Source organism: Esox lucius, chromosome 13, assembly GCF_011004845.1.
Source record: "Esox lucius isolate fEsoLuc1 chromosome 13, fEsoLuc1.pri, whole genome shotgun sequence".
NCBI classification, from domain to species: Eukaryota; Metazoa; Chordata; class Actinopteri; order Esociformes; family Esocidae; genus Esox; species Esox lucius.
In genome coordinates, this window is record NC_047581.1 from 11,676,901 (window position 1) to 11,695,192 (window position 18,292).

General features: G+C 41.7%; 1 protein-coding gene across 2 annotated transcripts in view; it reads left to right on the forward strand.

Moving 5' to 3' along the window:
• Window positions 1-133: 133 nt before the first annotated feature.
• The window catches only part of grk5l (G protein-coupled receptor kinase 5 like), a 36,216-nt gene continuing 18,057 nt past the window's right edge, over window positions 134-18,292 (forward strand). The window contains exon 1 of one of the 2 annotated variants that reach the window (XM_010876117.3): window positions 134-895. In XM_010876117.3, coding sequence (XP_010874419.1) covers window positions 844-895 — 52 coding nt within the window. In that variant the 5' untranslated portion in view covers window positions 134-843. Of the gene's footprint in view, window positions 896-17,219; window positions 17,390-18,292 lie in introns of those variants that run through there. The other variant, XM_010876118.5, reaches the window with a different exon arrangement.

Genomic DNA, 18,292 nt, shown 5'->3' on the forward strand with positions numbered 1-18,292 from the left:
AAAGGTCTTTCATCTCAAGTTCTACCGCTTGGCATTGGGAGGGGATGGCAAGAATGTTCTGCTATCAGATGTCTGTGACAGCCAGACACGCATAGGCCTAGGCTACTCTATCAACGTACATACGTCATGGGTCAGATCCGAATACGCCCCTTCCGACTGGATGTGTGTTTCACGGGCGGTGGAATGGAATATTGGAACCAACTTGGTGGATCAAGATTCACGAACCACTATAATCGCTCAACTTTCATGGGCTGTGCGTTAATAGCTTTCTGTTCGACATTCACATTTACTCGAAATCTTCACCAGGCACACGAGTAAAACTGTTTGGAGTTTCGCCAAACGTTACAACCAAAAGAAAAAAAACAGTCCTTTTTGATTAGGCCTATGCACCGAGAGGGGGAGCACGTTGATGTTCAGTCTACACTTCAAACCAGTGCTTCTGTGCTGTACCTCAGCGGCCGTGAGGAATGCGTTACTAAAGGATGTAGGTCTTGCCGATTTCTCCGGCTGTTTTTGGGATGTATTGATGGCCCAACGGTGATCTATTATTTCTCTTTAATGGGATTCCGCGCCAAATTACGCACGAAATACAACGATCTTCGGAAGTGGAATGGAAATGCCCTCCCGATGCTGCATTCCTAGCCGACGTTATGAACCATGCTTAGTACATATTACAAGGATTTCTCATTTAGCATGTCCATAGATCCTCAATTAGTTCATAATGAATACCATTCATCTTGATTTGGAATAAAACGGAAACCAATTCAACCGTGAAGAGTGAGGTTTTGCGGTTCCGACGTTTTTAGTTTTTTTATCTATTCATCAAATCTCAAAGGATTTTAGATGGAGCTGGAGAACATTGTGGCAAATACCGTACTGCTGAAAGCAAGAGAAGGTATGTCAAACAGCCTAATTCAATGAATGTACCGTTTTCAAGCGTTAAAGAGGTTTCGTATTCCATTTTGTGATCAATGCACGCGATGCGATCTACATTGTCTCAGTACTTGATATTTTAATAGTCTATACAGATGTTATCCTCTAATCTATCCTACACAGTCTATCATCATCATACATGTTTTATTACTAATACAAGGCTTTAAAAACAGCAATTTTCTCTCATTATATCATTGATATCCACAGTCTGGGTTCAGGTCAGTAGTTTAATATCGTTTGACAGGTATATGTGTGAGCAAAGGTCCTCCAAATGTAAGATAAAATCATTTCCTCTATACGTTTCGCTGAACTCATTGCTGTGCCCAGTGATGCTGTAGGCTAAAAAATATTTCGTAACAATCGACGGTTTCAAACAACATTTACGAATTGGGGTCAAATTCTGATCTTAACATCATTTGCTACAGTTGTCACTGGCATATTTTATGATGATATGTGACGTGATCAGAATCGAAATGGCCTTGGTGGTCTCCGTGTACCAAAATGCTGTCTGTTTCACTTAGACCACGAACAACTCTGATTGGACAACTTGGGTGCTCTTAATTTAATTTCAGATTTTTTAAACTCATGTAGGTAGGCTGAACTTCTTCAGCGGGTAGGCTTTTTGTTTTCATTTTTTCTTTTTACCTTTTGTTAATCTCTACATCCAGAAATGCATAACGCAGCAGTGTGTTACTAATTTGAATGTTTTGGCTTTTGTATCGTGTTAGTGTAGACGGCTTAGCGTATATCTAAACAAATGGTGCAGAAACTGAGAAGAAAGTGGTGTTGCTTTCACTCAAACACACACACACTTGCACAGTATTATGTATGGTGTAATGTGGCTACAGTCTGTCTGTGGAGTTGGAACAGTGACGCAGGAGAAGGCAGTGTTTCTGTGGCTGGCCCAGGGGTTTTCTCTCACAGTAGGTTAATGACATACTTATGGATGGGCTGTGCTGCATCACCCGACAGAAAGACACTGTACGAGAATGGTACACTGACTGCAGACCAACAGTCCTTAATGTTCTACAGTTTAAAGAAACACCATAGTATAGATGATTCCAAAGCAAATCAGCATTAAAAAAAAATCTCTGTTGCAGAGATACGCACCAAATTTGAACAGTCCTCTTTTGGCGTATCAAAAGGTTTCAGTCATGATTGCGAAACCACTGCTTGGCAAGTGTTCTATGATGCTCTAGTCTGAATATCATGAAGAAGAACACCATTCTGTGGTGACAGTTTGTTTGCAGGTGTCCCTTTAAGATCCAGAAGAATATATGACAACCTATGACAGATCCCTGTTGTCCCTGTGGCTCTAGTCTAGCCAGCGGTGTGTGGGTTGGGTTAGGAGCTTGGCACAGCCATGGGCAAATCATGGTCTGATGCGTCCCTAAAACTGAAAGGGGGTTTCATTGATATTCGGTGGATTTGCTGTTGCTTTTCACAAATCGTGAAAAGGCAAACATAATCATTGATCAACTTAGATATCTCTAGTGAAGAGCTGATTTATAAGAGCTTGGTAAATTTGGCTCCATAACAAGGGCTCAACTGTCAAACCTTTCACGATTCATAGCTGATTGGGGTGTGTTGTGTATTGTGTGTATTGAGTGGCTATTTGTTTCAACTCTGCCTGGTTATGTTCCAATGACTATTGGGGTTGTATCTGACAGGGCCCACAGTTTCAAGGGGTTGTTTGAATGCCTGTGAGAGTCTGTTGAAGTCTGTGGTGGGACAGGGATGTTCCTATCTATGTGTATGTATGCAATATGCCTAGGCTAGTGGAGGTCAAAGACTATGGACATCGCAAGAATGTGAATGGGGAAGGGAGGACCATGTTTATCCTTGTTTGTTTATGCAAGTGTGTCTCAGCCTGAGTTGAGCAGAGACACGCATTCCCTGTCCGAATGCTCCCCAAGTCGCACGGACAACAGGAAGGCTCAGTTTACACTCAGCTACCAATGTTTACTCCAGTGTCCTCAGACTTCCTAAATTCACTGGAATAAGGTGAACCCTTATCAGAGAAATAAAAGGGCATATAAATCACAAAATAATTATCCGTACGTTTCTTTTCTTTTTTAAACTTCAGCAGATCATCTCAAAATGTTCTCTTTAGAGTCAATATCAGGTTTCTCACTTTTGTCAGAATCCTTTTTTAGCTGTATGATGTCTGTAACATCCATGATGGTGCTGGATGTGGCTGATTATCATTTCATTGCTTATGCACCCACCACTATGGACCAGAATCCTTATGCGCCGGAAATAATGCACTTTCTGGCCTTCTATCTCAATTGAGCTCACAGGCCCCTAAGCCTCTTTGTGCTTGTTGGAACAAGAAGATGCAAGGCAACCACATCAGAGGAATACTATTCAGGCTGCCTATAACTAACTATTAAATCCTAAGGTACTGGGCCTACTGCTGACATATAAAGTAATCCTATCGGGAGGGAGCCACACTCAGGGGTAACTTTTGTAGATCAAGGAAAAGGACCAACACACACTAGGTCATTTTTATTTCTTGTATTTAGCCTACACAGTGTTAGCTGAAGGGAGGGTGGTGTGTTTTGATGGCAGATTGACTGCAATGAAGTCATTCAATCTCCATCCTTTTTTCCCAGACATCTAGTTAAAGTGTCTTTCTAGAGGCTGATGCAGTGAAATCCAAACCTCCATTCAGCCATTTCATCTCTGCTGTGGATTACCTAACGGCTTCTATTTCCATTCACTGCCCCCAGTGTTTTAGAGATGCTGATGTGTTGAACATAAAAATATTAAAGGTGCAGTCCGTAAGTTACAGTATGTCCCTTGTAGCAATGGGGCAAAGTAGAAATGGTGGCTTTGAATGAAAACTCAATGACTTGTCATGCTGCTTGTCATGTTCCTCCAAAATGTGTTGTGACAACATAGATACAGATTGTGGCCTAAATTATAGGATGCATGTCAGAAAAGCAATATGTGTGTGAACCCAGCTGGTGTTTTCAACATCAGACTACCTAGAAAAGATTATAGAACAGCAATGTTTCTTACACTTAAAAGACAAAGCATCATGTTTATTGGATTTTTCGGAGGCATTTTCACTTCCTGTTTCTGCTGCACTTATAGAGGCATCTCCATTACGTGTGTGTGTGTGTGTGTCTGTGTGTGTGTCTCTAAACGTATGTGTATGTGTAATATGAACTCCGCAACATCCAGCAGTAGACCCTGAGCTTATTGCGTGTGTGTGCATGGGCTTCACCATTCAGAAGTCCTCACATGGGCATTGCTGACCCATGTTTTCCTAGTTTTCAGATAGATACTGTTTCACTTTGAAGTTAGAAAGTTTAAACCAAGATCCATCACTGATAGCCTCCTTTGACTGGAGGAAATGTAATTTCCAGTAGCTTTTTATTGAGTAAAAATATGTTTTATATATTAAAGCATTGGATAATTTTTTTTATAAAATTAACAAACAAGTGTTCTGTTTAGAATGAACAGCAAACATTTGATTAAACTGAGTGAAAAGTTTTTGAATGGAAAGATAATTTGTCATGAATAATGGATAAATCAAAACAAACATGTATGTTTTCTTTCTAAAATATCCCCTTAACCAAAACTCTATATCCTAGTACTGTGTTACACTGATAAAAGGTCATGAACACCAGTAAGAATTCCACTAAATTCTTCTGAGGTGAAATGAGGACAAACATGGTGAGAAAATGACTGCTGTCTTTCTCAAAATGTAGCAGCTTACCTCTAACCTGTACTTGACCCCACATGCCACTATGCAAATCAGTGTTATTGGAAAGGTCTCCTTTTCATTCAGGTACAAAAAAACACTTGTGATTGCTGATTTCTTTTTACTTCAGCAGGCTAGTGATGCAATGAGACATTAAAATATTATATTCTCTGAAATACGTTTGAAAGCAACATTGAGACTGTGTGAAAAATAATATTTCCATTGAGGCTATGCAGGGGTGAAATGGTGAGCCAGCAACTAACCCTGCTCAGTCTGTTTCATAACCAAACAACCGTGACTGAGTCCATGCTGTCCAGTACCGTTCGTTGGCATGGATTTTTCTAAACAGTTTTGTGAACTTAACTAGCCTACTTAACCAGCTCTGCCTGCTGCCAGTAAACTCGGAAAGTTGTCTAGCTGTACGTTGAACACATTCAAACCAGTATGTAAGTCATTGTCTTGATGAAAGTGTGTACTGAATGTGTAATGTGTGAATATGTGCCCCATGCAGGAAGTGCGACCAAGTGCTGCAAGCACTATACAGGATGCCCCAACTGGAGTTTAGCTATGCACTGTCCCAGATAGCAGGTTGACCTGCGGCCCTGCGTAGGCATCCGGGACTGCATACTAGCGGTTGCGGCATTTAAATATGGTCTTATTTTCACAAAGCGGCAGCTGAGTTTACTACCGATTACATGTCACTGCCTTCCCACAGCCCAGCCGCTAAAAAAAACTGTGTGTAATGATCGCAGTGCAGTGGCAGTATTATAATAAAAGATGACAACTTTGCATTGTTCTGGTAGACTTCAGTGTACCCACTTAAGTACTCAACACCAACACATATAAAACAGCCTACGTAACTCTTTTCAATCCCATCCCGATTAAAAGGTTTAAATTACTAAGCATTATCAACAGCTGGATATAATACCATGCGGTCTGACTTAAAGTGCACTCAGTGCTTACGGGTGGTAAGGATGGGGCAAGAGTGAGCAGTAACCTTTCTCTGCAGAGACGGCTCGAAAGCTTGGTAGGCTAATGCTGCTGTTTGACATGACATTAAAACAAACTTGTTTTTAATCTCTGTGCTAAGGCAGTGTCTAACAGCGAAAGTCCTCTAGGTGTTTTAATGAAGCAGATGCAGCTAAAGTAATGGTTGCCAACTCTTGCTTGAGCCAACAGCCAGCGATGTGGGGGGGGGGGGGGGGGGTGACAAAGACTGGAAAGTCTGATATATTTTTTCAAATGTATTCAGCACCTTCACATCTGTCCAACATGTAATATTTAAATATAAATTGCTAAATCAATCAAGAGGTGCCAACGAAGGTCCATCAATCTCGGAAAAATCCATCGATCACAGAAAATCAAATGCCAGTCCAGCTCCGTTTCTGCATTGGACATGCATGTAGTCACTGACCCAGTCTGAAACATATTGAATTTGAGTACATACTCTACTAAGAAAAAAGAAAATAAAGGCTTTCATCTGGCCTAAGTGAATGTACTGCTGTACGTACCTCCATGGCTGCCATTCAAATGCTGCTGCAATGAAGAAAGACAGACTCCCTTTCGGTTTTCTTAAAACACAGTCAAATGACAATACTTTGACTCTCTCTGAAGTTAAAGCATGTTTCCTTAAATGACTTGTGTAGCCATACTTGCAAGCATATGTATTGTTTCATTACAGTAGTTACATTTTGCTTTTTGGTCATTAAGTTCAAAATGCTACCAAGCCCTTGGCTGCCACTACAGGCTGATGCCCATTTTCTTCGCTAACTAGCTTAGCCTTTGGGAGGTTTTTCGAATGAGAAGCTAGCCTGGCCAGTAACTGGTTATTGGGATCATACAGTGCTACAGATTTGGTTGGTACCATCCCACATTTAAATATGAATTAAATAATTAGATTTTACATGCCTCCACCTGAATCAGCTGACCGGGTATTCAACATGATGTGTATTAAATGCTCTTTTTCTTTGCAGACTTGTATGGGAGGATTTTGGAACAATTGCACTTTGCTTGCAAACTACGGGGTCATGGTAAAAGTAATTGCTGGGCAAATCAGCTTCTTTAGTTCATTCCCTAACTTTTCTATTTCTTTCTCTAAACTTTTTCTCTAATTTTAACTTTCTCTAATTTTTATAAAACGTTTCTCCCCAGAACTCACCTGTTGAGTAGGTATTTGTAGAGTAATGGGATAATATTACCTCTATACAATTTTATCTTAATTATAATTTATTTGACTTTATTTTATTTAAGATTTGTTGGGCTGATTCTTAGTGTGAATCTTTCTTTCCTGATTTAATTGGGAAACTCAGAATCATTTAAATCACAAACAATGTAGCCGGCTAACTTTAGCTGATCAAACTTGAGATTAGAGGAATTCCTTGTTGCTTTCTAATGAACTCATGACTACGGTTCGCCTATACCGCGGGTGGTAGTCCCCTGGATTGTGGCAACCGCCAGAGATATAAAAGCGCCCCTGCCAAGGTCTAGCCTAATAGCTGGTGTATAACCAGTCTGATCTCACATGATCTGTAAATGAGATGTTTGGGGGTGACAGTCCGTCCCCCTGCTTGCCGTGTGTACCTGTACCCTTGGAAGTAGGGATGGTGGGGCCTTGCACGTGGAGAGACAATGTTTGCTGTCTGGGATGAAGCTCCACTTTTTCTTGGAAGGAGATGCCCCCAGGCTCAGTTTGTGAGCAGGCTCTTTTGTAATGCTGCTTATCTCAGCAAGCCTAAAGAGCAAAACTTTGTGTTTATGGTTAATATACTGTGTGTTTATGAGACAAATGAGCTGAGGAAAGCAAGCTATTAGGCAGTAGCAATCTCTGTCGCACACATTCATCCAATCACTCGCACACGGTCACTCGGAGCCTGGATTGTGTTCCCTGAGACCCTCTCTCAGAGGGTGGAGCCATGACAATGTCAGGGAGTTTTATTGGGAGACAACTGGAGAACATTATGGGAGTCGAGTCGTGTCCATAAGGTTCGAGGCCCCTGCAGGCCTGCCCGTTTCCTCTGCGCAGTTCCATTTGTCCGCATGAAAACCGAGAGAAGACTGTCTCTCGCAAAGTAGCCACCGCATTGGCTATTTTTATACAACCACACACCCCAGAAGCTCGGAGATAGAACAGCTAGCTAACTCTAGCTATCGCAATGTCATGAGGAGAATCGGCAGTTATGAGTAGGTGTCTGTTTGTGCATCTCTCTGGAACCTTCTCAGACCAATGGCTGTAGGGCGTCTTATCTCTGACGAGAGTTTGGCTTTGTGTGCTTTTTACACAAGCACAAATGTACGCACACCAGTACAGCGTAACGGTTAGGGGCAGACGTTGACCTACAGTGGCCTTTTACTGTTGAGTAATCTTGGCTCTTTTCCCAGTTCCCAGACTTATCAGAGTTCTATATTTAACAGTGGTTTTTGGTTTTCCCTTGGCACCCCCTAGATCCTTTGCTCATTTGAAGCTCTCGGAAAGACAAAAGAAATGGTAGTTAGAGCCCATGAAGAAAGAGGATGGCTGCAGGTCAGAGGGATGAGCCTGAGAGGGGGCACTGTGTAAGGAGCCAGGAGGTCACTACCATCTATTGCCAAGTATGAAACGGTGCAAGTTGTTTGTCCTGTGAAAGAACGTCTTGTGTGGGATTTGGCTAGTGACACAGGACAGTCAAATATGTACGGCCAGGCAGTTAACACTGCTCTCTTTTGGATAAACAAACAATTGTTCTGGGTTCATTAATCACACGGGTGAACGAGGAATGAAGGGGCGGAGGTGACCGAGTGAACAAACAAGGACAAAAGAGAAGAGGTTGGGCTGGTAGAAGAAAATGGACACATGAGCTTTGCTAGATCGGAGGGGTTAGGATGGTCATTCAGAGGGAGGAAAGGTCTGTGTATGTTGGTTAGTGCACAGAGGAAAGGAAATGGGGAACAGCTGGAGAGGAAGCGCAGAGCCTAGAGAGGGCCGGTCGTAATCACTTTAACCCTGTTTCCGGGATTGCTGTTTGATTCTGTTGTGTGTTTGTGTGTTTGTGTGTCTGTGTGTGTGTGTGTGTGTGTGTGTTGTGCTTGTTTGAGGTGATCTATGTTTGAGAGAGGAACAGAAAACGCCAGTCCGCCTGACATAAGCCTGATCAGGTCAAACAGATTGGATCAGGTCAGAGGTTACATTTGTACCAAGGTTTGTATTGGTAGGGGACTGTTATAGAGGAAGTGTTACACATTTCCCATTTAGTTAACTCTGTGTGGCGCGCACACACAAACACAAGAGAGAATCATTACAGCTCCATCGTTGTGAAGTCAGGGTCTGTTCCGACCACCTTTGTCATTGAGATCTCTAGAAAGGTCTGTGTTCAGTTAAGAGAGTGACAGTTTGTGCCCTCAGGCGGAAGAGCTACTTCAAACATCAACCTTGGTTTGCGACATCACATGATATGCATGTAGAGTTAAAATCAGGCCAGAATGCATTCCTGAAGTTAATGTAAACCTTTTTATTGTGTTAAACTGTGTACAGGTATAGTTTTGTTAAATGCAATTACATTTTCCTGCCATGTCAACAGCTGAACTGAAGTTTGCACCAAGCTTTCTTCAGGCATTTGTGGACAGCCATTCTGCTTTTTTCCCCCCACACTGCTCTTTCAGTCAAGAAGTCGTATGGGGGAATGCGTGACGGCACATTCATTTGCCTAACGACCTCAGTTAGCTTTGCTGGAGCCTAAACCAGCTGATGGAGTTGTTAGTGTGTCGCAAGATCAAGAAATGTCTTTCTCGCTTCCCGGGCACAGTCAATTTGAACATGGATCACGGTGGTCAACTTGGTGCTAGAAAGGAGAGCCTTAGACTGGGGCGATTTGTATCGTGTATATTTTACAATGTTTTTTTTTTGTCTTTAGTATTCCCCAAATAATTTTTAGCTGTGGTTTAAGTGGTAGCAGCACAAAACGAGTGGAACGTAAGACTTTTTTTGTTCAGTAACCTATGAGGGCCACTGTAGCACAACCAGGAGTTGTATGACGTCAGACGGGGTCACGTAATCCAGCTATAACCACATGTGGCAGGTCAGCCCAGACTTTTTCCCGCCTATAAAATATGTTTAGTCTATGCTCTCCTTTAAATAGTTTATCCTGGGACAATGGGAAGAATAGTCCTGTGTGAATGTTATGACAGCACATCCGTCAGCGATGTTCACTTATAGCACATTAACAGATGTTACGGCTGCTTGGAACGTCCCATCATTATTGTGATGATATAAAAGCCATTTAAAACCCCAGGTTCATTTATAAGCCGTGAGAGTGTAAACAGTGACATCACCATTGTGGAACAGGGTAACCAAGAGCTCTTCCTCACATAGTCCCCCTTTTGGGCATTTCTCAATATCTGACAAACACCTGGCGAACACACAGCCCAATAAGTATGTGTGCTGGAAACAGTCTGTAATTTTTCCAAGAATGCCTGTGTTCGCCCAGACATAAGCATTCCCTTTGCCTACGCTGACAGGAGAGAGATCTCTTATAACTGCCTAATTTTACTTCTGAGGAAAAATGGAAATGTGGTTTCAAGAGGGAGTCAGCACCACTTTTCATATCAAATTAATCTAGTTCGGTTACCTGGTAGTTAACATTGTTGGTCTTCCATTGGTTGTGTGCATGTCAAACAACCTGAAAGAATATCTACTCTCTGACCTCAATGCAAATGTTCTCTCAGGATCAGACAGGATGACACTGTTGAAAGAGAAAAAGCCTGTAACTTTCATTATGACCATATTTGCATGGTTGATCGTGAGAACGATTCTTCTCATGGACATGTCTTCTGAACAGTGTGGACCAATGAAAAGACTGAAGTTGTAAACATGATTTAATGGAATTAGGAACCTTATGGTTATTGATGTCACCTATCTCTGGTTATAGCCCTGCTGATGCGTTTCCTAGCTCTGGTTATACCCCTGCGCTTGGGCTCTGGTTATAGCCCATGCGCTTCCTAGCTCTGGTTATAGCCCTGCTGATGCGCTTCCTAGCTCTGGTTATAGCCCTGCCAATGGGTCTTACATTTCGTACCTAACATGTGCTCAACTGTTAACATCTGGGAACATTTGAAACTGATCTGATGAAGGCAAGTGAAACAGAAATGGATCTGGACAATGAAAGGGCCTTCAATGAACATCAGAGAACGTTATTTTTTTAAGCCCCACTAAACAGTCTTTGAACCGTCTTTCTGTATTATCCCACTGTGTTTCAGCACATGGAGGGAATTACTTCAGCCTTGGTCGACGCCAGGGCATTAGACATAGTTACAGATTCTCACACTACTATGTTCTACCAATTATCAGACTACTAAGTTCACCTGCGTACTGTTTGTGGATGTGGGTTTTTGCTACAGTTTAGTTTTGATTGTCATACTATTTAGAATTCAGGATGTGGTTTTTAAGCTATCACATCCGCAATGTGGGAGATTGTGTATGAGGTTTTCAGACAACTTTTTTTTGCAAAAACTATATTGTTTTTGGTAACCTGCGCCATTCTGACTTGACTAAATGTAATTGGGTTTCTTCTATTTAATGCTCCTTCCTTTGCATTCACAGTATTTCATCCAGTGATATCACTATTTACAGTACATTAATATATTTTTGATATCAGAATAGTAATGCAATGAGATTACTTTGATACATTTGACTCAAAGGAGGTTTAGTGAAAGAAAGAACTTGTAAGGCTATACAAATATAATTTAATTAATGACGGATTACTAGGGATGTGCATGACAAATATTTTCCATATCGATTATTCCTCAGCTTTTGTTGTTGAATTGTTAAATTGTAGTCCCTATCCACTCGTGCCAAAAAGAGATGTATTCAATGGATTAAATTTTTTTTTGTAATATGTTATGCCATAAATTCTATGTTTTATTTAAAAATGTAGTTAACAACTTCAATAATGTTTTAGTATAAACATTTAGACTTTTAATCAGGAGACATTCAGATTCAGAAATGCCATAACCGCAGCAAATATCCTAATGCACAGGCCTGTTAAGTCATTAGGATTTTATAACAAGTGATTTATTTCAAATTATTGTTACAAGCTTTTCCATTAATTGCAAATACAAATGAACTATAAACGTCATAAAAAAACACCCATTCTCTCCCATGAATTAGTGCAGAGATATGTGGGTCATTCTTCAACTAGCTGCATTTTTGTGTCCTTGGCAGAAATAAAACAAACAAAAACACTCATTTTTTATTTTTGTCTAACTTACTTAACACCAAAAGGAACATACAAAAATGTAATGATAGGAAAGTCATAATTTGTATTATATATAAATTGCCTTTTATGTGTAGTTTTTGCCATATTGCCTTTGTCCCTTGGCCAGATTTTGCACATTCAACCCTGCTTAATTTTGAATTTAATGTTGATCTAATATTAACTTAAAATACAAATGGCACATAGAGTAAATGTCAATTTTAATGAAATGTGTTGTAAGGTATATTATTATTTTGTGTCTTTTTTTTATAAAAAGAACACCTGTCCCTTGGGGTCCCTGTCATTTCCATCAGACGGTATAGAATGTAGATTCAGGGAGGTCTTTTAGGGTGGAGTTTGCTGGCATGATTGAGAGAGAAGTGCTACATATTCAGCTGCCCCTGCCTCCCCTGCTGACACTGAAGGAACCTTCCGACATGTCCTTTGGCTCCTGGGCTTAGTGTCAAACTTTAGACCCATATTTTAGACCGTTCACCTACTCCGTGACATCGAAGAGGTAGTGGGTAATCTAAAGGCTATCCTCCACCTTAACCAGGCACAGATGGTCTGTGCCGGACGCACAGTGGCTTCTTCCGTGGTCGGACACCGTCACCTGTGGCTGTCACTGTCCTCCTTACGCGACGACGATCGCGCACCCCTCCTGAACGCACCTCTATCCCAGGAGGGCTTATTCGGCGACCCCGTTCACACTGCCATAGCTTCCTTCAAGAAGACAGACGAGGGACAGAAGGAATTATCTCATCACCTCCCCCTGGCTAGTCGATCAAGATCCTCTGCTCATTGCCCGGGCTCCTCTGCTGAGCGACGCCAGCGCTGCCAAGTCTTTGCTGCACAGACCTCTAGTTCTGTACACAAACAGGCTGGGATCACTATACTTGTGTACACCAACAACCTTACCATTCAACCTTACCATTAAAATAACCTTTTTCCAAATTGTCAATGATTTACCATCCTTGTTAAGATATTTCATTCAAACAAGAAATGTATAAAGGGGATGAGAAATACCCTAGAAGTGAAGAACACTAAACCTGTAACTTATTGGTTGCTGTTTTGAATCCCTCCCCAAACAAGGTGAAATACCTGTTTACCCTAAAACTCTACAAGAGGGTCCACTGAATGACCCAAAAATATACATATATTTTTGTATACACAAGATACCGTCTTGCCGGGTATACAGTGGGGTGATGTGGTAACAATAGTCTGTCTCTACAGTGGGGAAAACAAGTATTTGATACACTGCTGATTTTACAAAGCATACTTACAAAGCATGTATGCACTTCAACTGTGAGAGACGGAATCTAAAACAAAAACCCAGAAAATCACATTGTATGATTTTTAAATATTGAATTTGCATTTCATTGCATGACAAGTATTTGATCACCTAGCAACCAGTGAGAATTCCGGCTCTCACAGACCTGTTAGTTTTTCTTTAAGAAGCCCTCCTGTTCTCCACTCATTACCTGTATTAACTGCACCTGTTTAAACTCGTTACCTGTATAAAAGACACCTGTCCACACACTCAATCAAACAGACTCCAACCTCTCCACAACGGCCAAGACCAGAGAGCTGTGTAAGGACATCAGGGATAAAATTGTAGACCTGCACAAGGCTGGGATGGGTAAAGAAGGATGAGTACAACCCCAAGAACACCATACCAACCGTGAAGCATGGAGGTAGAAACATAATTTTTTGGGGATGCTTTTCTGCAAAGGGGACAGGATGACTGCACCGTATTGAGGGGAGGATGGATGGGGCCATGTATCGCGAGATCTTGACCAACAACCTCCTTCCCTCAGTAAGAGCATTGAAGATGGGTCGTGGCTGGGTCTTCCAGCATGACAACGACCTCAAACAAACAGCCAGGGAAACTAAGGAGTGGCTCTGTAAGAAGCATCTCAAGGTCCTGGAGTGGCCTAGTCAGTCTCCAGACCTGAACCCAATAGAAAATCTTTGGAGGGAGCTTAAAGTCCGTATTGCCCAGCGACAGCCCTGAAACCTGAAGGATCTGGAGAAGGTCTGTATGGAGGAGTGGGCCAAAATCCCTGCTGCAGTGTTTGCAAACCTGGTCACGAATTACAGGAAACGTATGATCTCTGTTATTGCAAACAAAGGTGTCTGTACCATATATTAAGGTCTGCTTTTCTGATGTATCAAATAATTATGTCATGCAATAAAATATAAAATAATGACAGAAAAATCATACAATGTGATTTTCTGGATTTTTGTTTTCGATTCCGTCACTCACAGTTGAAGAGTACCTATGATAAAAATGACAAACTTCTACATGCTTTGTAAGTGGGAAAACCTGCAATATCGGCAGTGTATCAAATACTTGTTGTCCCCACTGTATGTAGTTGTCTTTGAATCCACGGTCCAGTAAGGCCACAAAATCCCTTCAAACACCCCTGAGTTCACTTTTATTTTCTTGCATTTTTCAATTGATGATTCGTATCAACTTCCAGATTGTGTTTACAAATATAGTAATACCATAGTAGCCTTGGTCTGGTTGGGTTGCTATGTGTCAACGTGTCACCCTTTCCTCTAGATAATAAGCAGAATAGAAAGCAAGGGGAATATAGTATTCCAAATTGGGCTCCCATGCTTTTTTTTAATACCAGGTCCACCAGAAGACTATATTGCGTCCATTTTTTCTTTGTTGTTTGTTTGATGCATATGTCCGGTTTGTCACATCCCATCTGGTTCATTTTAAATTCATCTTGAAAGGTTAGCCTTTCAATGTTTTTTTTTTTTTTTTTTTTAAGTGAATCTACACTGGTGAAAGCTTGTCACTGCAGTGGTTTGCGTGATTACAGTGACTGACTGATTTAAGAATTTTGTTGTAAGTTCAATGCAAGTTGCTTTTTATATCCATCTGTTGAGTACCTTATAGATTTCTGGATGTTCATTTGAATGCAGCCAAGTGGTCCATTAGCACTGTGCTGCAAATGGCCAATGCCTGGAGCAAGCACTGGCAGAGTAGTAGAAAAAGTAGTTTTGAAAAATGTATTAATTTCAACATGTACACACATTTACCACAATTATTCATTTTTCTGTAGTCTATAAATGGTAATGTTTTTATTCACATTATTTCTTGATCAATCACAAGTCGGGCATGGACCCCAATGCCTTTCTGCCTGTTAAGCCTGCTGCTGTGAGAAATGGGTAACTGGTTGAATGTACTCTGCTCCTGTCGGAGTGCAAGCAGACAGAGACACTGCCAAAGTTCACATTGAGGACCTTTTGTTAGACATTGGTTGAGATTCCGGTTTTGTGTGGTGCTCTAGCAAAGTTGAGACATAAGCAGGTTGCGTGAAATAAAAAGGTTAAGGTTATAAGTATAAATATCCCTGTGGAGTGGTAGCCAAAAGCAGTCTATAGTGGTCCCGCATGGAATAAAACAATGTGGGTGAGTTTTCAAGTGAGATGTCTCCGTTTCAAGGACTGTTTATGGTAGTATACACATCCAGGGCATTTGCACACTGACAGTGAGGCATTTCTACGAGTGTAGCCTAAGGTAAACCATAATGGGGGTTGTAGAATCAAGTAAACTGAACTTGTGGTCATACTGCTAAAACTAAATTCTGAGACTGTGCTTTTTGTCAAGACATTTTGGTGAGATTGTACAAATGTCGTAGAGCATGAACCTGCAGGATGGAGTGCTCGCCGGGTTTTTTGGCAGGATTGTCTATAGAGTCATGCCAATGTTCTCTGCACTCTGGGACAGGGCCATGGTCGTGTTGAAAAACACTATGGAGAGATTTTGGAGCAGCCAGGCCTTTACCTGGAGGAAGAGCATCTCTGTCTTGTCAAGGTTGATCTTAAGGTGGTGGGCAGTCAGCCAGGCAGTCTTTTGGTGTATGTTGCCACCTAGGGGGAGGAAGGATAAAAAGGTTTAGTGTGATCTGTGGCAGTGATAGGAGAGTTAATGTGAGGATAGTCAAATATCTTGATATTTAGAGAATAAGGGAGAGCCTAGAACCAAGCTCTGGAGGATAGTGAGCCTGTAGTGAGCGCCTGCAAGATAGACCCATATCCTCCTACCAGAGGTCATTTGGAAGGAGATGCTTGCCAGGCAGAATGTAATCCAAGAGTGTGCAGAGCCTTAGACACCCAGGCCTAAGAGGGTATATTGGTGGATCTGATTGTTTGGACTGTCAATGGCAGCGGAAAGATCCAGGAGGATGAGTACAGAGGGACGGATGAGTACAGAGGGACGGATGAGTACCGAGGCAAGAGAGTCAGCTGGGGCTGGGCGAAGGGCCTCAACACGGAGGAGTATTCTTGGTTGAGTCTTAAGGCCAGATTGGTTTCGTTAGAGGAACTTGGTCAGCAGAGTGGGTCAGAGACCCCTTGTTTCAAGTGTTTTTGAAAGATAAAACAGAAGGGATACCAATCGTTGTTTTTTGGCGTCAGAACGGTCAAGTGTTGCTTTCTTACAGGCGGGACAAACTTTGGCCATCTCGCAGTCAGAGAAGACCCAGCACGTGGTCATGGATGAAGTGATGACTGGATGAAGGTCTCAGGAGATTCTTTTTTTATGTATAGTTCATGGGAGTTAAACCCGATGTGTTTGTCTGCTTCAATAGCCCACCTGTCAGAATGGCCGATATGTTGTGTTCCGAAAAGTCAGTTAGCGCATAACTTTTGTAATGCACCGTTTGCCTGTTTATGGCCCCCACTTGTTAACTTGCGCAATTCTTGCCCAGCAACTTCTTTAGTCAACAAGGTGTTTTCGCCCACTAGACTGCCACTGACTGGAACTTTTGTTGTTCTTCGCCCTATTCAGAGTAAACCCATGACATTTCGGAAATGTTGAAACTGGGACACATGTCCGTGATGATTGTCATGCCCAAAGTCACTTTGGGCAGGGGGGTACTTAACAAACCGGCTACGGTGTTTTCTCTGTTGCATGAAATATGCTTGTGTTGAGTTTTCATTTGTTGATAAAGCATTTTTATCATAAAATATCTAAAAAGCTTTTTAAATTAACCTTGGCCCGTCTGGTTCCGAATTGCCTGATGCCAAAGCATTCCTACAACGTGTGCTAGGGCTAAATGTAAGAACTTCTCATTATTTTTACTTTACTCAACCCGCACTGATGATGTCAGAGCTGTAAACCGAAACGTAAGGGAGTAGTCCTCATGACCCGCATGGAAGAAATGTGTGTGTTCGTGTGTGTGTGTTCGTGTGTGTGTGTTTGTGTGTGTGTGTGTGTGTGGGGGGGGACAAAGTCGGTTGACGGAGGAAAGGGAAGAAAATGGAAAGGAGAGCCTTCTTTTATTACTTTAATCATACTTCACAACCCACCGTTTTCAAACAGAAAGCTACAGGAACATGTGACACTGTGTCTGCCAAACGCTCCTCCTTCACCTCAACATAATACCACCGTAATCCATCAGAACATTTTCATTTATTATAGTTTTGATCATTCCAGATGGTCTCGGCATGTTTATGTCAATGTTTCCCCTGTGCTAATCAACATAGGCTGCCAACTATGAAAGTAAGTTCGAATTATTACTCATGTAGACATAATGGACCCACTCTGTCCCAGACAGCAGGAGATGTTTAAAGACCGGAAGGGACTTATCAGCAGGCAAACTCCAGTTGATGGAATATTCCATAGTGAGAAGCATGTTTATTTTGTCTTCCTGTTCACGGTAGGTAGCATCGAATGTTATCTACTCCGGACCGTGCTGTCAGTGTGAAGGAGTAAGCTATGTTTTCCCAGAATGAGACGTGTTGTCACATGTTGTTCAATATCATGCTGCAATTACATACAACTACATTTGTTGTTATACTGATAATGTCTTTAATCTCTCTCTGTCACACTTAAGTGTGTCATTTATTGCGCGACCCCCAATGTCTTCCGTCTTCCTGTCTGTGAGACTCCAACTGACTTGCTTATTGTTTCAGCGTTGTTTGGAATCTGGAGTGAATTCATGGAGCCCGACGCTCAGCGCAATATTTAGTTTGGGATCTTTTCCCTGGCAGCACTTGTGTGCCTGTAATGTTCTAAGTGTTCATCCCTGGCTCTGCTGTTTCTTAAGTCCTGTCAGCAAGTCTTATAGCATCGCCAGTGTTCTGGGACAGGATCCTGAGACTGTACTGCCAGAGTTTGCCAAGCAGTTCTAAATGCTTTCTTTTAAACTTTGCACACACACACTGACTGACATACACACACACACACACACACACGCCTGAGCCTGTTTCTTCCAGTAGACTTTGTCCCTGTTTGTTTCAGCGTTGGTGCACTGTACCAAAGTAAAAGTCAGTCAGATACATTTCAGGTTCCATTTGGGCATAGACACACTATTCGTCATTGTGCTTTGAACAGTATTGTCGTTTTCTTCGTTTTCTGGTTAATTTCTTTGTCCTAACTGTAGAATTATACTATTTATCTATT